The sequence below is a fragment of the Nerophis lumbriciformis genome, linkage group LG22 (assembly GCF_033978685.3).
Source record: "Nerophis lumbriciformis linkage group LG22, RoL_Nlum_v2.1, whole genome shotgun sequence".
Classification (NCBI taxonomy): Eukaryota; Metazoa; Chordata; class Actinopteri; order Syngnathiformes; family Syngnathidae; genus Nerophis; species Nerophis lumbriciformis.
The window spans coordinates 21,050,098-21,074,019 of record NC_084569.2 but is presented as its reverse complement, the minus strand read 5'-3'; the positions used below and the strand labels follow the sequence as shown (position 1 = coordinate 21,074,019).

Genomic DNA, 23,922 nt, shown 5'->3' with positions numbered 1-23,922 from the left:
AGCTATTACCTTTTTATCCAAAATATTGAACTTTTTCGATAGGAAATCAATGGTTTGTTGATGATGTTGCAACTATCTCATAAAATGAATAGGCAGTTCTAATGAAACCTCAAATATTGTTGTGATATACTGTGGTGCCATATAGTCCACAATACATTTCATTGTTTGGCCTCTCTCAACATCTCTCAGCATTCACATTTAGCAGTGATTCATATAAAGAGACGCCGCAACAACAGTCAAAAAATGTAAAAATAATTCTTACCATCGTAGTCATTTTCATTTTCATCATCTGCCAAGAGAACCTCTTCTACAAAAAAAAAACACACATAGCACAAATAGGTTAACATATTTGACAATATAATTAAATTATTTTTAAGGACAATGGTTTCTGTAAGCAGTTAAGACTTAAAACTACAAAAGCGTACTTCCTGACAGCTCAAAATTGTATATTGAGAATAATCTTAATGATGTAAACTCTATTTGGGGTTGCACCTTTTTTTCCCCCTTATTTTTGTACACCTGTTATTTTGATGTAGATTTTCTATTCAACAAGATCAAAGCTCTGTCCTCAATTTGCACTGCACAAGCCTCCTTCATCTCCTTTCTGCATCTGAATAAAATACTGAATACCTCACTTTAGAAGCGTAAAAAGGCTTTATTGGAATGTGAAGAACTACAGTACTGATGGATGCCAATTACCAGCTTTGCAGATCCACTCCAAATAACCATTGAGTTCTCTTTCAATCTGCTGCTGCCTCCTGAGCTTGAGGAACTCGCTTCTGTTTTCTACTCGCTCTCTCTCTTTGGCAAACTCGCTGCAAGGAAACACAAAGACACATCACGCGCCTATAGTCAATGCTTTTATTGTGAAATTCTTACTTTAACTTGGTGTTTTAAGGAGTTCAAATGCGACTGCTAGGAACACCGGCATGTTTTTGGTCACACATTGTGTGTATGCTTACCCTGACAGCACACCAAGCACCAGGTTGAGCATGAAGAAGGAGCCGATGATGATGAGAGGGATGAAGTACATCCAGTTCCAGGTGCTCCCTGAGGCATCGTTGCTCTGAAAACATACACACAGACAAACCACATCTTTGACTTTCTGTTTCTATCATCCACGGTCATACGCTTTAAATATAATTATCTTCATCAGGGAGATGTTTTTATCGTTTAGTAGTTAGCTTGACTATGCAAGACTACTTAATGGTACAGACATGTGGAGAGGTGGGGCACCGATAATACAATTTTGGTATGACGGCCCCTATGTTGTGTCTTTTTTTTTCTATGAGTACCTGCAAGGGCTGTTTCAACGTGTACATTTCCGTACTTGCACTTTGAGTGGAAAAAGAGCCTGATCTATGAAGAGTTTGCATGTAATAAAACACGTGCAAATTTAATAGCGTACACAAAACTGATGCCCTTTGGATTGCCCCCCTAAATGAGCAAACTAGCAAGCCCAATACATTTAACGTCTCCGTCTTCATGACCATGCAGAATAAATACTACATTAGTCCACAATATTGGGAGGAAGAGATACTAATGTCGTAATTTAGCGCTTGCAAAGGGTATTATCAACACTGCAACTGTCCTGCGGTTGCTGTTTTGCACCGGTTTACACATTTAAGTCCCATCTTAAAACTCATTTGTATATGCTTGCCTATAAATCAGGGGTAGGGAACCTGTGGCTCTTTTGATGACTGCATCTGGCTCTCAGATAAATCTTAGCTGACATTGCTTAACAAGATAAGTAATGAATACTTCCGCTGGTAATCACAGTGTTAAAAATAACGTTCAGAATATAAAACATTGTCATGCATTTTAATCCATCCATCCGTTTTCTACCGCACCTGTTCAAGAAGTCGCATTAATGGTAAGAAATATTTTATTTATTATTGGTTAGCTTCAGAATAACAATGTTATTAAAAAGAATAAGAGACTTATTCTACTCAGTGGCCTAGTGGTTAGAGTGTCCGCCCTGAGATCGGTAGGTTGTGAGTTCAAACCCCGGCCGAGTCATACCAAAGACTATAAAAATGGGACCCATTACCTCCCTGCTTGGCACTCAGCATCAAGGGTTGGAATTGGGGGTTAAATCACCAAAATGATTCCCGGGCGGGGCCACCGCTGCTGCCCACTGCTCCCCTCACCTCCCAGGGGGTGATCAAGGGTGATGGGTCAAATGCAGAGAATAATCTCGCCACACCTAGTGTGTGTGTGACAATCATTGGTACTTTAACTTTTTAACTTTAAATGTTGGTCTTACTTAAAAATGCACGCATTTGGTTGTATTCAGAGTTAAAAATATATATGGCTCTCACGGAAATAAGTTTTAAAATATTTGGCTTTCATGGCTCTCTCAGTCAAAAAAGTTCCCGACCCCTACTTTAAATAGAACCCCCTTTTAGACCAGTTGATCTGCCGTCTCTTTTCTGCTCTGCGCCCCCCATCTCCTGCGTGGAGAGGTTATTAGGTGACCACAGATTAAGTGATAGCTGTTCAAAGTCGGGACCTGGGGTGGACCACTCATATGTGCATTACTTGGGGACGTCTCTGCGCTGCTGACTTGTCTCCGCTCAAGATGATCCCCTGCTGGCCCCACTATGGACTGGACTCTCACACTATTAACGAGATCCACTCGACGTCCATTGCATTACATCTGTGGTCCCCTTCAAGGTTTCTAACTGTATCCCATTGGGTTGAGTTTTTTCTTGCCCTGATGTGGGATCTGAGCTGTGGATGTCGTTGTGGCTTGTTCAGCCCTTTGAGACACTTGTTATTAAGGGCTATATAAATACCTTTGATTGACTGGCACAGTTACGCACAAATGGTTGTGCAACATCACAACACCTCTGCACCTCCCAGAGCACGATAAAAAAAGTTCTGTTGTCTAAAATGGCGCTTCTATATAGTCCTGAAAATATGGTACACACTATAGTTTAGCGCTACATGTACCTCAACAAAACAAAACAAGTTGGAGCGCATGAAAAAGCGGATAAATATTGTAATTATTAGGGCTGTGAATCTTTGGGTGTCCCACGATTCGATTCAATATCGATTCTTGGGGTGACAATTCGATTCAAAACCAATTTTTTTTTTTCAATTCAACACCATTCTCGATTCAAAAACTATTTTTTTCCCGATTCAAAAGGATTCTCTATTCATTCAATACATAGGATTTCAGCAGGATCTACCCCAGTCTGCTGACATGCAAGCAGAGTAGTAGATTTTTGTAAAAAGCTTTTATAATCGTAAAGGACAATGTTTTATCAACAGATTGCAATAATGTACATTTGTTTTAACTATTAAATTAACCAAAAATATGACTTATTTTATCTTTGTGAAAATATTGGACACAGTGTGTTGTCAAGCTTGTGAGATGTGATGCAAGTGTAAGCCACTGTGACACTATTGTTCTTTTTTTAATTTTTATAAATGTCTAATGATAATGTCAATGAGGGATTTTTAATCACTGCTATGTTGAAATTGTACCTAATATTGATACTGTTGTTGATAATATTCATTTTTGTTTCACTACTTTTGGTTTGTTCTGTGTCGTGTTTGTGTCTCCTCTCAATTGCTCTGTTTATTGCAGTTCTGAGTGTTGCTGGGTCGGGTTTGGTTGTGAAATTGGATTGCATTGTTATGGTATTGCTGTGTATTGTTTTGTTGGATTGATTAATTTAAAAAAACCAAAAAAAACGATTTTTTTAAGAATGAGAATCGATTCTGAATCGCACAATGTGAGAATCGCGATTAGAATTCGAATCGATTTTTTCCCACACCCCTAATAATTACCATTTTTGGTAAGTGTGCAAAAACAGTAATAGATTTGGGACAGCACTATTTGGGACCTAAGGAACTAAGTACACAGTGTACATAATTGAGAGAGGCACTGGACTTGTTTCTTGTAAAAAATGTTTTTAAAAAAGTAGCATTATACGGCCAGTCTAGTCTCCCTCGTTTTGATGCCATGAATGAACCAGTTGATCTGAATTGTGTTCCCTCTTTTCTTTACTTAATGAAATTGCATACATTTCAACTTAATTTTGCATTATATATATATATATATATATATATATATATATATATATATATATATATATATATATATATATATATATATATATATATTTGTTATTTATTTTTTGTCCTGTCTAGCTACTCAGGCATCATATAGTTGATGTAGATGCCCATATCAACTGTACAAATGTACTTTACAAAAGAGAAGTGTGGGATACTTCTCGTGTTGCCTTATTTGTATTTGACTTTATTAAATGGATTTATATTATTATTTGGTGTAGGCAGCCCGGAGCAGGAGGGGATAGAAAGAGAAAAAAAGGAAGACAGAGGGGGAAATTGCGAGGACAAGAGGGGGATAACAGAGAGACAACAACAACAGCAAACACAACAACAACAAAACAACATCAACAAATAGGATATGTACAAATATGATGGTAAAAGTGATAGCAAAGAAGCAGTTAGTGAAATAAATATTAATAATACAGAAATGACAATGAACATTATTACACTACAAATGGAGCATTACAAATACCAATAGAAATAGCACTGTTGATAATGAACACTAACAATAATTACCTCTATTATCAAGAATGCAATTGTTTCAAATGCAACAATACATATATGCAATGATAACTTGTAATACAAAATAAAGCAGATAAATGGAGGGGAAGAAAGAGAAGCCAACCATATCAACCTTGTAGATTGTTATAGTAACAATAGGTTAAGCTTTGTGAGTGTGCTATGTGTTACCCAGTTTCCCCTAGGAAAGAGCCAAATTGGACCGAAAATACAAAAAAAAATCTGTCTGGAGCCGCAAAAAATTAAAAGTGTTATAATGAAGGCAACACATGATGTTAGTGTCTATATTAGCCTACCATCAAAATGACTGTGTGTCATACGCTGACGCAAATCTTTGGTGACAGAAATGTAATATTTATTCTACACATTCAAAATCATTAGTCAAAGGGAGGCTTCTCAGAGGGTGAGATAACTCCTGGAAATGACTGGCTTAGAAATGCCAAAAGTATAGATGTGTGTGCCCAAGTTAAAGGAAATGGCCGATTGTCTTCTTCTAATAGATTATTACAATCTTTGCAAGCTGGGTAACGTTTGCTGTGGTATAAAACGGCACACAAACAACTATCACAAATGCAGCCAATATTACATACAGATAATGTGTCATGAGACATGCAAATATAAATTGAATTACGGGGATTTAAAGGAAACAGGCATAATGATGCAATATGTACATACAGCTAGCCTAAATAGCATGTTAGCATCGATTAGCTTGCATTAATGCAGTGACCAAATACGCCCGATTAGCACTCCACACAAGTCAATAACATCAACAAAACTCACCTTTGTGCCTTCACGCACAACATTAAAAGTTTGGTGGACAAACAGAGATAAAAAGAAGTGGCATAAAACACGTCTTAGAAAGTCGAAGAAAGTTATACATGTAAAAAAACTACGGTGAGTTCAAGGACCGCCAAAATTAGTAGGACAAAACGGCTCTCGCCAAATAGTATGTAATCACTGATTGAATGAAACTTTTATTAGTAGATTGCACAGTACAGTACATATTCCGTACAATTGACCACTAAATGGTAACACCCGAATAAGTTTTTCAACTTGTTTAAGTTGGGGGTCCACGTACTGTACTGAAGGATGTTTAATATAAACAGTAGGATTTCTAAGAATTAGGGAGATTTGTGTCATGTTTGTCCTCCTACAGAAACCATATTAAAACAAAAAAATAACATTTTTCCCTCATCTTTTTCCATTTTTTATACATTTTTTAATAAGCTCCAGAGAGCCACTAGGGCGGGGCTAAAGATGCGGCTCTCGAGCCGCGGGTTGCCGACCCCCGCCCTAGGACAACAACGTTGATATATGTTTAATGAAACATTGATTGATTGATTGATTGAGACTTTTATTAGTAGGTTGCACAGTGAAGTACATATTCCGTACAATTGACCACTAAATGGTAACACCCGAATAAGTTTTTCAACTTGTTTAAGTCGGGGTCCACTTAAACTGATTCATCAACAATTGAGAACAGAGAAATGGATATTGAAACAGTGTAGGTCTGACTTGGTAGGATATATACAGCAAGTAGTGGACATAGAGCGAAAGAGAGAGATCAGAAGGCATAAGAAAAGTATCTACATTTGATTGTTTACATTTGATTATTAACAATCCGGGGAGGGTGTTAGTTTAGGGTTGAAGTTGCCTGGAGGTGTACTTTTATTGCGGTTTTGAAGGAGGATAGAGATGCTCTTTCTTTTATACCTGTTGGGAGCGCATTCCGCATTGATGTGGCATAGAAAGAGAATGAGTTAAGACCTTTGTTTGATCGGAATCTGGGTTTAACGTGGTTAGTGGAGCTCCCCCTGGTGTTGTGGTTATGGCGGTCATTTACGTTAAGGAAGTAGTTTGACATGTACTTCGGTATCAGGGAGGTGTAGCGGATTTTATAGACTAGGCTCAGTGCAAGTTGTTTTACTCTGTCCTCCACCCTGAGCCAGCCCACTTTGGAGAAGTGGGTAGGAATGAGGTGTGATCTGGGGTGGAGGTCTAGAAGTAATCTCACTAGCTTGTTCTGGAATGTTTGGAGTTTTGATTTGAGGGTTTTGATTATATGCATGAGTGTATGTATGTATATGTACTTGTATATGTACAGTATGTGTATAGGTATGTTTGTACAGTGAATGTATATGTACTGTATATCAGTGACGTGCGGTCACTAAAGGCAGGTGAGGCCCCGCCTCACCTGCCATCATGGAAAGAAAAAAAATGTAAAAAGAAAAACAATTAATTCAATTGTTATATGTATCCAGTGATTATACTATAAAGTTATTTTCCATTCAACTTCACCAGTTTTAGATTATTTGTATTCAAAATCGCTGAATTTTCACATTTGCCGTTCAAATACTGAGAAGAGACGGTGCGGTGATCAGCAGCCAGTTGAGGCACGTCACTCAGTTGTGCCTCAACATGGATTGCGGACTCGGCTAACTGCTGGCCTGCTGTGCAGTGAGACCGTATTGCTATATGAACTATATTATACATTTCCATAGTTTAGTTAGCTGAGGTATATAATGTACCGTGTATTTTGTCAACAACTGTATGTGTTTAAAGTATTTCTTGTGCTGAACAATCATAAAACTGCTGCGAAGACACACTGTGTGAGGCTCGCAGTAATCCCGCCTCCTGGTGCCCGTTAATGCATCTCCGCCGCAGAATGCACCCCCCGACGGGAGCGCCACACCAACCAAAGCCCACACCCAAACCCTCCACGTGCAAGACCGAATCCACCCAAAAAAAGTCACTTAACAAGAAGCCAAAAAGTGCAAAAACAACAATGCTCGTGCCGGAGGAGCCGTGAACCACTGCAGGGACACAACATTAGGTACACCTGCAGACTGCAACACGGATTTCATATTTCATTCATTCACAACTCCTCCAACACGAACATCACTGTTCCCGCACTTAAGTAAAAGTAAGACCATAATAAGGTTTTTTTTATTAAATGTGCTTTTTTTTGTGCTACAGTTTGTATGTGTAAAGTGTTAAGTTAAAGTACCAATGATTTTCACACACACACTAGGTGTGGTGAAATTTGTCCTCTGCATTTGACCCATCCCTTGATCACCCCCTGGGATGTGAGGGGAGCAGTGGGCAGCAGCGGTGCCGCGCCCGGGAATCATTTTTGGTGATTTAACCCCCAATTCAAACCCTTGATGCTGAGTGCCAAACAGGGAAGAATACTGGTATGAGCTTTTAAACATAACCCGTTAACTGCTGCCAATCAGATAAGATACTCTTTAGGGTTCATATGTTTGTAAATTTGACTGTGATGAAGTCAGTGCCTCACCAGTCATGAACCTCACCGCACGTCACTGCTGTATATGTATATAAATAATAAAACTTGCTGCAAATGAGTAAATGCATTTATTCGTTGAGGTGTAGGACTGTTGTGCCCTGGTGGAGGGCTACGCTTCACTGAGTGTTATTGTCGTGTACTGGTGGAATTAAAAATCATCCTAAACTCTTACAAAATATGCTTTAATGTAGCTTGAAAGTACTGTAGCATGAATGTCTAAGGAAGATCATGTGAGTCTTTTTCATCCATTTCACTAGATTTGTATACTTTGTGTTTTCTGCTTGCTGTAGAAACAAAAAAATCAATCCATTTTGCCTTTAAACATAAAGTAACTGGACTTATCAGGTGCAAAAATGTAATGTTCTTTATTTCTTCAAGCCGCTGTACCTTCCCTCAGGTCTTCTGACTTTGAAAACACTATAAGAAACAGTTTTTGTTGTCCTCCTGTTTCCTGTTTAGTGAACCATCATTTCCTTCGTTTCTACTTGAATTCCCTGCGTCCTTCCTGTCTGTGCGAGCTTTCAAATCCCTCGTTACCGCCTCTTACTGATCGACAATCCCCCGTCCCCGAGCCCACCTCCAGACCTGCGCCCCTCTACCTCACAATGGGTTGTTTGCTCTAATAGCCCCTCACTTTGCCCCCTCCTCCTTCTTTCCCTTCTGCCTACACGGGGAATCTGGCAGTGCCGCTGTGTACCCAATGTACCGCAGACCCTTTTTTTCTACCATTAAACTTTTATCACTTCTCTCCCCAGCAGCTGCAAGAATAACTCGGGCTGAACAGGCCCTTTTAAATATAGAGCAGCACCGGGAAAGAGGGACACGGGGAGCGAGACACCGAGCAGTAGGGACGGAGAGTGAACAGATGACGAAAACACAACATGTTAGGATAGACACAAAGATACACTAAATTGCTAAAAGTATTTGGCCACCCATCCAAATGATCAGAATCAGGTGTTCTAATCACTTGGCCCGGCACAAATCAAGCACTTAGGCATGGAGTCTGTTTCTACAAACATTTGTGAAAAAATGGGCCGCTCTCAGGACCTCAGTGATTGCCAGCGAGTCTGGGTTTGGAGGTTGCCAGAAGAACGGTACATTTCGGACTGCATTGTGCCGAGTCTGAAATTTGGTGGAGGAGGAATTATGGTGTGGGGTTGTTTCTCAGGAGTTGGGCTTAGCCTCTTAGTTCCAGTGAAATGAACTTTCAATGCTCCAGGATACCAAAACATTTTGGACAATTTCATGCTCCCAACCTTGTGGGAACAGTTTGGAGCGGGTCCCTTCCTCCTCCAACATGACTGTGCACCAGTGCACAAAGCAAGGTCCATAAAGACATGGATGACAGAGTCTGGTCCGATAGAACACCTTTGGGATGAATTAGAACGGAGACTGAGAGCCAGGCCTTCTCGACCAACATCAGTGTGTGACCTCACCAATGCGCTTTTGGAAGAATGGTGGAACATTCCTTTAAACACTGTATTGGATGGCCTCAATCTCGTTACCCTGCGTAATGACAATAAAGCGGATTCTGAAACACACTCCGCAACCTTGTGGACAGCCTTCCCAGAAGAGTTGAAGCTTTAATAGCTGCACAAGGTGGACCGACATCATATTGAACCCTATGGGTTAGGAATGGGATGGCACTTCACGTTCATATGTGAGTCAAGGCAGGTGGCCAAATACTTTTGGCAATATAGTGTAAATAGCCCTGAGTAGATGGGGAGAAAGAGCTGGATCAGGGGTAGGGAACCTATGGCTCCAGAGCCAGATGTGGCTCTTTTGATGACTGCATCTGGCTCTCAGATAAATCTTAGCTGACATTGCTTAACACGATAAGTAATGAATAATTCCGCTGGTAATCACGATGTTAAAAATAACGTTCAAAATATAAAACATTCTCATGCATTTTAATCCATCCATCCGTTTACTACCGCACCTGTTCAAGAAATAACTATGTTATTACAAATAATTAGAGACTTATTATGCTCTAAAAATGTTGGTCTTACTTAAAAAATGCACGCATTTAGTTGTCCATCCATCCGTCCATCCATTTTCTACCGCTTGTCCCTTTTTGGGGTCGCGGGGGGGTCGCTGGAGCCTATCTCAGCTGCAGTCGGGCGGTAGGCGGGGTACACCCTGGACAAGTCGCCACCTCATCGCAGGGCCAACACAGATAGACAGACAACATTCACACTCACATTCACACACTAGGGCCAATTTAGTGTTGCCAATCAACCTATCCCCACGTGCATGTCTTTGGGGGTGGGAGGAAGTCGGAGTACCCGGAGGGAACCCACGCAGTCACGGGGAGAACATGCAAACTCCACACAGAAAGATCCCGAGCGCAGGATCGAACCCCGGACCTTCGTATTGGGAGGCAGATGCACTAGCCCCTCTCCCACCGTGCTGCCCGCATGTAGTTGTAGTCAGTGTTAAAAAATATGATATGGCTCTCACGGAAATACATTTTAAAATATTTGGCTTTCATGGCTCTCTCAGCCAAAAATGTTCCCGACCCCTGAGCTGGATTAATAACCCCCAAAGATCCGAATCTGGTTCCCATAGCAGCCGTGTGTGATGCCATTTTTCACAGTTTGAACAGATGAAAACCATGTTTTCTCACGTTAATCGTTGTTTTTAAAGAGTAACAAACAACAAAAGGCTGAGATGGCCCAGTCTTTCATATTACCATGTCAAGTAGCATCAGTGCATAATAAAGGTGTGATTGAAGTCTTTTTTTTTTTAATCAACTAGAAACACATAAAATCATCTAATTATTACGCTATTTTTAGTTCTCTCCTCTCATGAAAAGGTCAAACTTGTCACTTGTCCAGAATTATACTGAGGCTTGTTTGTATTGATTTGGTGATCTCATTTGACTACTGGGATGTAAACAACAACAACAAAAAGTCTACTCATGAACATGCTCTTGTATTTCCTGCATTATTGTTTTTCCTGAGAAATACATCACATGATGGCTCTGCTATCAAATTTGACACTAAAAGTCGGACCCACTTCAAATTTCTCGCGCTCCCGCTCCCAAAACCCCACATTAACTACAAACCCCAAAACCAGTGAAGTTGGCACGTTGTGTAAATGGTAAATAAAAACAGAATACAATGATTTGCAAATCCTTTTCAACTTATATTCAATTGAATAGACTGCAAAGACAAGATACTTGACGTTGGAACTGGAAAACTTTGTTATTTTTTGAAAATATGAGCTCATTTGGAATTTGATGCCTGCAACATGTTTCAAAAAAGCTGGCACAAGTGGCAAAAAAGACTGAGAAAGTTGAGGAATGCTCATCAAACACCTATTTGGAACATTCCACAGGTGAACAGGCTAATTGGGAACAGGTGGGTGCCATGATTGGTTATAAAAGCAGCTTCCAGGAAATGCTCAGTCATTCACAAACAAGGATGGGGCGAGGGTCACCACTTTGTGAACAAATGCGTGAGTAAATTGTCGAACAGTCTAAGAACAACATTTCTCAACGAGCTATTGCAAGGAATTTATGGATTTCACCATCTTTGGTCCGTAATATCATCAAAAGGTTCAGAGAATCTTGAGAAATCACTGCACGTAAGCGATGATATTACGGACCGTCGATCCCTCAGGCGGTACTGCATCGAAAAGCGACATCAGTGTGTAAAGGATATCACCACATGGGCTTAGGAACACTTACGTAAACCGCTGTCAGTAACTATAGCTTGTCGCTACATCTGGAAGTGCAAGTTAAAACTCTACTATGCAAACCAAAAGCAATTTAACAAAAACACCCAGAAAGCGGTGCCAACTTTTTTGCAATGTGTTGCTGCCATTAAATTCTTAGCTAATGATTATTCCCCCAAAATAATTAAGTTTCTCAGTTCAAACATCAAATATATTGTCTTTGCAGTCTATTCAATTGAATATAAGTTGAAAAGGATTTGCAAATCATTGTATTCTGTTTTTATTTACAAATTACACAACGTACCAACTTCACTGGGTTTGGGTTTTGTACATGGTATTTACTAGCGATGTTCCAATCAGGGTTTAGTGTTGCCGATTTCAATCATCCATGAGTGAGTTTGACTGATACCAATACCAACACTGGCCACATGTATTAACTGTAACTTTTGTAATTTACGGTTTAACAATGAAAAAAAAACTATATTTAAATTAGTTACTTGTTCTCTTTTATTACATGCGATTGTTTGAGTAAAACTAAGTCAATATTACGCAATAAAAATAAAAGCAAAAACTACTATCTACTATTCTTTAAAATCTTTTGGCTCTTGCCCTCAAAGTCAGTCTGTGTCGAGGGAATTATTTCCTAAACATTAACAAAAACAACAACAAAAAAAGTTAAAAAAAAATGGTACATGACACTGATAATAGAAGATTTGACAAAAGACACTAAGAAATGCAGTTTATTTTCCGTAATGGATGTGATTATTAATAGCTTAGGGTGTGGGTCTGTAACCTGTGGCTCTAGAGCAGCATGCAGCTCTTTAGCGTCGCCCTAGTGGCTCCCTGGAGCTTTTTCAAAAATGTTTGAAAATAGAAAAAGATGGGGGAATAAATATATTTTTTGTTTTAATATATTTTCTGTAGGAGGACAAACATGACACAAACCTCCCTAATTATTAAAAATCCAACTGTTTGTAATAAACATGATTCTCTGATGAGAGAATTTGGCTAGCGCAGTTTTGTCCTACTAATTTTGGCGGTCCTTCAACTCACCGTAGTTTGTTTACATGTATAACTTTTTTCAACGATGGCAGAAAAATATATGTTTTATGCCACTCCTTCTTTGTCTCATTTTGTCCACCAAACATGTTATGCTGTGTGTGAATGCACAAAGGTGAACTTTGTTGATGTTATTGACTTGTGTGGAGTGCTTATCAAGCATATTTGGTCAGTGCATGACTGCAAGCTAATGATGCTAAAATGCTATTTAGGCTAGCTTTATGTACGTATTGCATCATTATGCCTCACTCGTAGGTATATTTGAGCTCATTTAATTTCCTATGTCCTCTGTATATTTAATTTATATCTGCATGGCCCATGACACATTATCTGTATGTAATATTGGCTGCATTTCAGATAGTTGTGTGTGTGCCATGTTGTTCCAGACCACAGCAAACGTTACCAAGCTTGCAAAGATTGTTATAAATCCATTCAAAGAAGACAGCCCACCATTTCCTTTAACTTGGACACACACATCTATACCTTTGGCCATTCTAAGCCAGTGACTTCCAGGAGTTATCTCACCCTCCATTTTACTAATGTTTTCCAATGTTGTAAAAATGGGTAGTATAAATATTACATTTCAACATTTCTGTCAACAAAGATTTGTGTCAGCCTGCGACACATAGTCATTTTGATAGTAGGCTAATATAGCTAATATAGACACTTATATCATGTGTTGACTTCATTATATCATTTATTAAAATTAAAAACCTGGCTTTTAATTTTTTGCGGCTCCAGACAGATTTGTTGTTGTTGTATTTTTGGTCCAATATGGCTCTTTCAACATTTTGGGTTGTCGACCACTGGCTTAGGGGAAGGGCTCCACACGGTGTCTGGAGACACATAATTAGCTGCCGGGGGACTAATAAATAAATGCAGGGTCAGCCAGAGGGGATCGGTGTTTGTGATCGTCAATAAAAGGCATTAATCGACAATAGCGATCACAGACTTTTTGACAAAAATTAACCGATACCAAACCACATCCCGGGTGTTTACTCGACAATCACACTATTCACAATACACACTATTCAGGGACTGACAAGCACACATCTGTAACATTTGAGCAAGCAATGTTGGATGTCACCCTGCAAGTGGGCCTAATGGGGTGTGTAGTGTAATAAAAACAGTTGTACTGTATCTGCAACTACTGTAATGGTTGCTACTGTATGTCAAACCCATGTCAGGCATTCTTCCAAACTATGACAGGACAGCCAAACAGATTGCAATCTTGATATTCTACTGCAGGTGACTGGCTGTGCTGATACAGCCTATCCTGTGACAAGCACTAGTGCTGACATGGAAGAAAATACAGTGTGTAAAGCTCAGCAAAGCTGTGTTGACCATCGCAAAAAGATTGCATGTAATCAACTGACATCTTTTTATTCCTAAAATTATATATATATATACATGTATATATAGTCGTGGTCAAAAGGTTACATACGCTTGTAAAGAACATAATGTCATGGCTGTCTTGAGTTTCCAATCATTTCTACAACTCTTATTTTTTGTGATAGAGTGATTGGAGCACATACTTGTTGGTCACAAAAAACATTCATGAAGTTTGGTTCTTTTATGAATTTATTATGGGTCTACTGAAAATGTGACCAAATCTGCTGGGTCAAAAGTATACATACAGCAATGTTAATATTTGGTTACATGTCCCTTGGCAAGTTTCACTGCAATAAGGCGCTTTTGGTAGCCATCCACACGCTTCTGGTTGAATTTTTGACCACTCCTCTTGACAAAATTGGTGCAGTTCAGCTAAATGTGTTGGTTTTCTGACATGGACTTGTTTCTTCAGCATTGTCCACATGTTTAAGTCAGGACTTTGGGAAGGCCATTCTAAAACCTTAATTCTAGCCTGATTTAGCCATTCCTTTACCACTTTTGACGTGTGTTTGGGGTCATTGTCCTGTTGGAACACCCGATTTCGTGAATAAAACTTTTTTTTAAATATTTTTTTGTAATTAATGAAAAACCGTATTTTTTATCACTGCAACCGTAACCCGGAATAGGTTGATGAAAACCGTACTAATTACGGGAAAACCGGAGTAGTTGGCAGGTATGGGAGAGTTTTAACTTGCACATACAGATGTAGCGACCAACTGTAGTTACTGACAGTGGGTTTCAGAAGTGTTCCTGAGCCCATGTGGTGATATCCTTTACACACTGATGTCACTTGTTGATGCAGTACAGCCTGAGGGATCGAAGGTCATGGGCTTAGCTGCTTACGTGCAGTGATTTCTCCAGATTCTCTGAACCCTTTGATGATATTACGGACCGTAGATGGTAAAATCCCTAAATTCTTTGCAATAGCTGGTTGAGAAAGGTTTTTCTTAAACTGTTCAACAATTTGCTCATGCATTTGTTGACAAAGTGGTGACCCTCGCCCCATCCTTGTTTGTGAATGACTGAGCATTTCATGGAATCTACTTTTATACCCAATCATGGCACCCACCTGTTCCCAATTTGCCTGTTCACCTGTGGGATGTTCCAAATAAGTGTTTGATGAGCATTCCTCAACTTTATCAGTATTTATTGCCACCTTTCCCAACTTCTTTGTCACGTGTTGCTGCCATCAAATTCTAAAGTTAATGATTATTTGCAAAAAAAAAAAAGTTTATCAGTTTGAACATCAAATATGTTGTCTTTGTAGCATATTCAACTGAATATGGGTTGAAAATGATTTGCAAATCATTGTATTCCATTTATATTTACATCTAACACAATTACCCAACTCATATGGAAACGGGGTTTGTATAATTAATGGGCGCTGTTTTTCTCTCCACTTCAGGGGGTGTGTTTTGTTTCTACACCAGCATAGCAGGGGTGTGTTGTGTTTGCTCTGAGTTAAAAACCATCCTAAATTTTGCAACAGCACACAGCAAGGAGGCCCAATTTGGAGATGTGAGCTAAACATAGACCAGCATAAAGGGGCATACAAATAGAATTTTAGAGTTTTATTGCGACTAACTTTATTATACAATAAGTGTTTATTTGCAGGTGTGTGACACACCAGTACTTACATAGTACAGCAGGTCAGTCCAGCCCTCCATGGTGATACACTGGAAGACGGTGAGGATAGCAAAAAGGATGTTGTCGAACTGGGTGATGCCGTAGTTTGGACCCAGCCAGTACTGTCGACACATGGTACCCTCTGGACACAACCGTGCAGGAAGTTCTGTCCCACATGGGAACTCTTCTCGGATCTCCCCTGGATTTGGGCAGAAGCAGTAAGATACCTCACAACGTTTTTAAAGACTCAACATGGGGGTGATGTCAATGTTCAATGTTCAAGTTCGTCAATCTATACCTGTGTGATTGTCAAAACAGGTGGTGTGGAATTTTCCCATGTAGAACTCCAAGCCGATAATGGCAAACATGAGGATGGCGAAGAAAAGCAGGAGCCCAATTTGCAGCAACGGAATCATTGCCTTCATGATGGATTTGAGCACTACCTGTAGACCTGGAGGGCACAGTGGAAACATTGTTAATGTACGGTATATTTTCGCACCCATATAAAAGACAGTGACTAAATACAGTGGAACCTCAATTTACAAACCTCTTCATTGTACCAAACTATAAAAATTACAAACCACAGTCTGAATAAAAAGTGACGATAATACATCTATATTCATATATAAAAGGTTGCAGCTACTTATTATTTTAGTAATCGTATATCTATCGGTGAGTTTGTCCCATTATTTGAGTTATCGGCTAAAAGACAAAGTGTACAAACGTTTCATCCACCCATTGTGTGTTTCACGGTGCAGCCATTTGGTGCCAGGCAGCACATTCATTGTTCAGTTCAGTTTCAGTTTATTTCGAACATGCACACGATACAATGTGATGCATCACACATTTACAGTTGTTTCATTACAGCACGTCCGAAAAGGAGTGGAAGGAAGCAGAGCTTTTCTAATCCTACCCCTTTTCATACCATAGCAATTTTATCAAATTTCCTTGTTCTCTGTAACAGAACAGTGAACAAATAAATAATATACCATAGTAAGCAAACAAATATTAAATACATAAATAATTTATGTCTCAATAAAAAAATAAAAATAAAAAGGGTTCAAGATGTTCATTATAATTATTGTTATGTGTACTTTGTGAACACTTGTAGTTTGAACAGTCTGAATCATATTGGTGCTTTGTTGGATTTATTTGGCTAATCCATGCCATAATTTAATTCCACATACAGATATACTAAAGGTTTTAAAGTGTTCTACGTGCATACAAACGTTTTAAATTCGATTTTCCTCTAAGGTTATATTTCTCCTCTTGTTGACAAGAATTGTTGTACATTCTTGGGTAGCAGGTTATAGTTTGCTTTGTGCATAATTTTAGCTGTTTGCAAATGCACCAAATCGTTGAATTTCAATAATTGTGACTCAATAAATAAAGGGTTTGTATGTTCTCTATATCCTACATTGTGTATTATTCTAATTGATCTTTTTTGTAACACAGTTAGTGAATGAAGTGCACATTTGTAGTTATTTCCCCATATTTCTACACAATAACTCAGATATGGTAACACTAGCAAGCAGTAGAGAATATGAAGTGATTTTTGGTCTACAACATGTTTAGCTTTATTCATTATTGACATGTTTCTTGCTACTTTATGTTGTATATTTTTTACATGAGATTTCCAATTCATTTTATCATCTATCATTACACCTAAAAATGTGTTTTCTTTTACCCTTTCAATATTTACTCTGTCGATTTGTATTTATGTTTGACTTTCTCTTTTACTGCAACCAAATAGCATTGTTTATTTTTGCTGAGATTCAAAGATAGTCTGTTTTTGTCAAACCATCTTTTTAATTTGTTCATTTCTTCTGTTATTATTTGTATTAGCTTCTGTGTGTTCTCTCCTGAACAAAATGCAGTTGTATCATCTGCAAATAATACTAACTTTAAGTCCTTTGTAACTTTACAAATGTCATTTACATAGACATTGAACAAGTATTGATCCCTGAGGTACGCCAGAAAATATTTTAAGCTCTGTGGAAGTGGGCATCTTTCATTTAATTTGTGTCCGATTTTTAGCCTTATTACAATATTTGCTTGATTTTGCTCGGTCAAAATGATTCAAAAGAAAGCAATGGACTAGCGATGTGTGGTTTACAACATTCAGGAATTATCCACAGCATTATCGACACTGCCTCCACAAGGTAAATATATATATATTTTTTAATTCTTAATCATTGTAGGGACCTGGCTTTCAAAATTAAGGAGGTTTGTAATTTTACACTGTGAGTGCACCACTGGGCTAGTGACAGTGTGTCTGCGTGTCGGCTGAAAATGAGGACAGTTTAGTTTGTCGTTGTTGTTTTGATTTTGTTATTAAATATGAAGCTGATGTTCACCCCCTTGTTGTTTGTTTGATACATAGTACTGTTAAGCGCCTTATACCGTGTTTAAAATGTAAAAGTAAATATGTCTATCTGAGCGTGTATTTTAAAGACATCTTTCATATGAGTAAAATCTTTAGCAATTTAAAGATCAGTTAAAAAGGTCCCAATCTGATTAGAACATTTGAGCATTATGTTGGTGTTCAATTACATTCCTGACACCTTATTTTACACACAATGGCTTTTTTTTTTTTTTTTTTTTTTTTACAAAGACTTCCTTAATTTTTTTTTGACAATGCCACAATTACACCGTACCGTGGCCTTCATACCATGAATATATTGTTCTGTGAGATGTTATCGTTAAATCCCCCGAAATAAATTAGAAATATGTCATGATTAGTACATCCTGATTTGCTTGTTGAAGTCTGTAATACAGATCTAATGGTAATAATAACTCTGCAGTGCTGCTGGAGCACAGCTGCCACTATCACATTGGAAAAAAAAAACGAGATGAGTGTGTGCTGAAGAACCACTTTTGTTCGGCGCATTATGCAGAATAACACCAAAGCGGCATCAAACCTTGACTCAACATGCTTGTCTGAGCTGTTTTTAAACCTCTGAAGCAACTTGCACTTTTTGTTGAGCAATTTTGGGCCATAAACATTTTTTTAAATATATTTAAAAGGGATCCTACAATGATTTCGTTCTATGTTCAAAACACTTCCTTGTGGTCTACATAACATGTAATGGTGGTACTTTGGTCAAAATGTTGCATAGATTATGTTTTACAGATCATCTTTGAACTGCTTTCTGACCGTCTCTTCAGGAAAAGCCATTTTGTGGGCGGTCATATTTTTACGTGCCTCCCTGTCATCCATGTTGTAGATTTTAGCGTCTCTATATCAAATTTACTGACAGATATAAGTTAGAACAATATTCTATTTCGTATTAGAAAAGGCAACAGCAGAGGATGCATGTGTGTGTACTAGTGTTGTCCCGATAACGATATTTATTTATAAATTATTTCGATACTTTTCGGTACTTTTCTAAATAAAGGGGACCACAAAAAATTGCATTATTGGCTTTATTTTCACAAAAAATCTTAGGGTACATTAAACATATGTTTCTTATTGCAAGTTTGTCCTTAAATAAAATACTGAACATACAAGACAACTTGTCTTTTAGTAGTAAGTAAGCAAACAAAGGCTCCTAATTTAGTCTGCTGACATATGCAGTAATATATTGTGTCATTTTCCATTCTATTATTTTGTCAACATTATTAAGGACAAGTAGTAGAAAATGAATTATTAATCTACTTGTTCATTTACTTGTTAATATCTGCTTACTTTCTTACTTATGTTCTATCTACACTTCTGTTAAAATGTAATAATCACTTATTCTTCTGTTGTTTGATATTTTACATTAGTTTTGGATGATAACACAAATTTGTACTTTTCAGAGGCGGTATAGTACCGAATATGATTCATTAGTATCGCGGTACTATACTAATACCGGTATACCATACAACCCTAGCGTGTACGAGCCCACAACAAGCAATATAGGAAAATAAGGAATTCTAAAACCTTGGATTACAATGGTGAATTTCTACTGTTCTACTGCTTGTTTGGAGAAAATATGAAGGAAGGCAAGACTGTTTTATAAATATCTCTGCAATGACTCTACGGTTTGATTTCAAATTTTCAGGACTTATGCAGATCCAAAATGAACGAAAAAGTTGGTTTTGTAGAATTGGTCTCCTTTAAAACTTACTAGGAATACCGGACACCAGTTTGAGGGGCCTCAAGACTCGAACGGCTCTCAGGGTCCGCAGGTCAAAATCTGAGCCCACCGTGGACAGAATCCTGAAGAGAATGGGACAAATGCACAAGGGACAAATCAATATTTAAGCCAGTCGAGCTTGCCCTCCTGTGCGGACACGTACACACACTTATCCACACGCACACAAACCCACTCCAGGTTATTACAAGCAACTGCAAGTCACATTGTATGCAAAACCTGGAAGAGCGGAGCTGATCAATGGTGGTGACAAGTGGAGTCAGACAGTGAAGTGTATCAGGGCGAGAGAAGGATATGTTGATTTGTAACGGGCTATAATTTCAGAAAGGAGGACAATGAAGTGATGATGAGGAAGAGGCAGACATTTTGTTCACAAACAACTTCACAAAAAAAATAAAAAAATAACTTGGCTGAAAAGGGGCGGGCATTATTGGTGACCGGAACCGGAAGGCAAATCCCCTTACATACAATAGTGAAAAGCTTTCACACATACAAGTGAAATCCTTTCACAAATATAACTGAAAATGTTTTCTATCACACGCACGAGTGAAAAGCTCTCACACACAAAGTGAAGTCCTTTTACACATACTAGTGAAAAATAATTCCCGGTGTGTGTGCGTAAGAGAGAAAAAATATCAGTAGTGTTTATGAGAGTGTTTCAGTAGTGTGTGTGTGTGTGTGTGTGTGTGTGTGTGTGTGTGTGTGTGTGTGTGTGTGTGTGTGTGTGTGTGTGTGTGTGTGTGTGTGTGTGTGTGTGTGTGTGTGTGTGTGTGTGTGTGTGTGTGTGAGAAAAACATTTCAGTTGTTTATCTGAGAGCATTTCAGTAGTGTGTATAAGAGCGTTTCAGTAGTATGTATGAAAGTGTTTCAGTAGTGTGCGTGAGAGAAGAACATTTCAGTTGTTTATGTGAGAGCATTTCAGTAGTGTGTATAAGAGTATTTCAGTAGTGTGTATGAGAGAAAAACATTTCAGTTGTGTAAGGGAGAGCATTTCAGTAGTGTGCATAAGAGTGTTTCAGTAGTGTGTATGGGAGTGTTTCAGTAGTGTGAGTGAGATAAAAACATTTCAGTTGTTTATGTGAGAGCATTTCAGTGTGTATAAGAGTAATTCAGTAGTGTGTATGAGAGAAAAATATTTCAGTTGTATAAGTGAGAGCATTTCAGTAGTGTGTATGAGAAAAACATTTCAGTTGTTTATGTGAGAGCATTTCAGTAGTGTGTATAAGAGCATTTCAGTAGTGTGTATGCGAGTGTTTCAGTAGTGTGAGAGAAAAACATTTCAGTTGTTTATGTGACAGCATCTCAGTAGTGTGTATAAGAGTGTTTCAGTAGTGTATGAGAGAAAAAAAAATCAGTTGTTTGTGAGAGTAATTCAGTAGTGTGTATAAAAGCGTTTCAGTAGTGTGTATAAGAGCGTTTCAGTCGTGTGTATGGGAGTGTTTCAGTAGTGTGTGTGAGAGAAAAACATTTCAGTTGTTTATGTGAGAACATTTCAGTAGTGTGTATAAGAATGTTTCAGTAGTGTGTATAAGAGTGTTTCAGTAGTGTGTATGGAAGTGTTTCAGTAGTGTCTGAGAGAAAAAACATTTCATTTGTTTATGTGAGAGCATTTCAGTAGTGTATGTAAGAGGTAATTCTGAATAATCTCCCTAGTGGCCCCTCATAAATTGGCGATAGGAACGACAAAGAACAGAAGGAAGAAATGTCCAATGATAGAAATGACAGACGCTGACTTGATCAGTTTTTCATTTTTTTAGGAGTTCATTCAAAGCAAAAAGAAGATGGATTGACGTTGAGTTAGACAATAGGAGGCATCTAAAGAATGGTAAACAAAATGTGTGTGTGTGTGTGTGTGCGTGCGTGGAGAGGCTAAAGATGTCCCCCTCTGCTGCCAGACTTCCAGTCGGTCCCTCGTCTGACGCACAGAGTGAATCATCCTCCTTTTCACTTCTCTCTCTCTCTCTCTCTCTCTTTTCATTCTGTCACTCTGACACATTTCCTCCGTTCCAGTGACACAGCAGAGCCTTAATCACTGCAGCCTTGAAAATCAGACTTGGAAACACACAAAAATAGCCAGTAACATATACAGGGGCTCGGTACAGGAATGGGCGATGTGGCCTCAAACGCCGCAATACGGGGACATGGACATTCCCCCGCCTTTCTGAGGCATCTACTGCAGGGACTTCATCACTCATGGTAGCTGTCGGGCCCTTGGAACGACATTGTGTGATATCCACTCATCATCAGACGCTATCTTGATGTTTAAGAGGGTCCCTACTTGGTAGCATCTCTTTCTACCGTGGACACTACTTAATAAAAATGTTTATCATTGCACCTTTACAGCCCTCATTTTGCTTTTGGACTCTTATTAATTGACTTTTTACTCCTTATGTAAAAAGGAAATGTAAAAAATATAAACAAGAAGGACTATATTTGAGTACGACATGTAATTTTATTGCATAGATAGTCTTGTTAAAGGGGAACTGTACTCTTTTTGGAATTTTGCCTAATGGTTATGAAATACATGACGGTGGATGTTTTTTTTCTAATACATTCTAACTCGTAAATAAACGTAAATAAATAATATCCAAAAACCGCCAACATTACTCCATTTCCATTTTGTGACTTGAGTATTAACCAAGTATTAGTGATATGGTTATTATAAGCGCTAATGCAGGTGTGTCAAAGTCATTTTTGTTCACGGGCCGCATGGAGGAAAATCTATTCCCAAGTGGGCTGGAATGGTAAAATCATGGCATGATAACTTAAAAATAAAGACAACTCCAGGTTGTTTTCTTTGTTTTACTTTGGCCAAAATTAGAACATAGCACATTCTGAAAACGTACAAATCACAAATAATCCTCTGGACAAAATACTTCAAGTTTGTTGAAAATTCTGAGGAAATTGGTGCAGTTTCAAAAACACAATGAGCTTAGACTTGGTCTCAGTGTATCTACAAAGCCAGGATTAAACTTTAAGTCACAGTCTTTCTGGGATTGAACAAAAAATACAGCATGTAAACTCTTCTAGGTATCAAATACCTCCTTTGTCAAGTCCATGTATCAATCCACTGCTAACTCAACAAACCGTAAGAAACGGAGGTAAAAACTATTCAAAAGTGTTAAGTTCACTTTTCTCGTGTTTGACAGAAACATTTTGAGGCAACAAGGGTGCCAAATGACGATGTGTTCGAAGCAGAAGACATAAAACGGCAGGTTTTAAGTTTCATGTGGGTCGAGGAGGAGGAGCCACAGTCCCTCTTTACTGTGTACTTCTTGCTTGTCCCCGGTTTAAACCGTTTACTTGCCTAACAGAATTGCTATTGTGACATCCAGTGGACACATTTAGAACAGCAGTTTCTTGTGTTAAAAAAAAAAGCAGCTAATTTTATTACTTGGCAAACTCATCACGCGGGCCAATTAAAACCTGTTCAGGCCCGCGGGCCATACATTTGACACCCTGCGCTAATACATACTAAGTGTTAATAGCGGCACCGTGATCACAAACTTTTGTGCCTATTTTGACATGATCGACTAGTTCAGTAAATCAATTTACCATGAATTGATTTACGTGGACCCCGACTTAAACAAGTTGAAAAACTTATTCGGGTGCTACCATTTAGTGGTCAATTGTACGGAATATGTACTGTACTGTACAATCTATTAATAACAGTTTCAATCAATCAATCAATAGTGAGCTGCTTCTTCGCTTCTTTGCTCGTGGAAGTTTATTCCAGATCATAAATCGTGCCTCTCACCCGGATAGTAGAAGGATGAGGACGTATTCCGACGAGTTGGTCAACTTTGGCATCCAATTTAGACGCGGGAATGGCGAGAACGACTTTTATTTACTATTTAGAATGAACAAAAAAAGACAAACATATGTGTCCCTGTCTTATATAATGATTGGGAATGATAGGCAAAATTCCCCAAAAAAGTGCAGTTCCCCTTTACAAGACTACAATGTCAAAACAACACATTAAAAATAATATATTCAAGAGGCCTACCTATCAGGCCACAGGTGTCAAACTCAAGACCTTGGCCGCCTCATCATTTTATGTGGCCCGTGAAAGCCCGTAAGGATTGTGTTTTCATAAAACACATCATCTTTCTAACTAAG

The 23,922-nt window shown here is 38.5% G+C and overlaps 1 protein-coding gene across 12 annotated transcripts in view; it reads right to left on the bottom strand.

The window, feature by feature from the left end:
• The window catches only part of cacna1aa (calcium channel, voltage-dependent, P/Q type, alpha 1A subunit, a), a 271,996-nt gene that overhangs the window by 146,561 nt on the left and 101,513 nt on the right, over nt 1-23,922 (bottom strand). For all 12 annotated transcript variants that reach the window (XM_072915681.1, XM_072915688.1, XM_072915690.1 and 9 more), the window contains exons 4-9: nt 19,777-19,868; nt 15,963-16,115; nt 15,676-15,863; nt 963-1,066; nt 700-815; nt 263-307 (exon numbers count right to left, since the gene is read on the bottom strand). In XM_072915681.1, the coding sequence (XP_072771782.1) occupies nt 263-307; nt 700-815; nt 963-1,066; nt 15,676-15,863; nt 15,963-16,115; nt 19,777-19,868 (698 nt within the window). The remainder of the gene's footprint in view (nt 1-262; nt 308-699; nt 816-962; nt 1,067-15,675; nt 15,864-15,962; nt 16,116-19,776; nt 19,869-23,922) is intronic.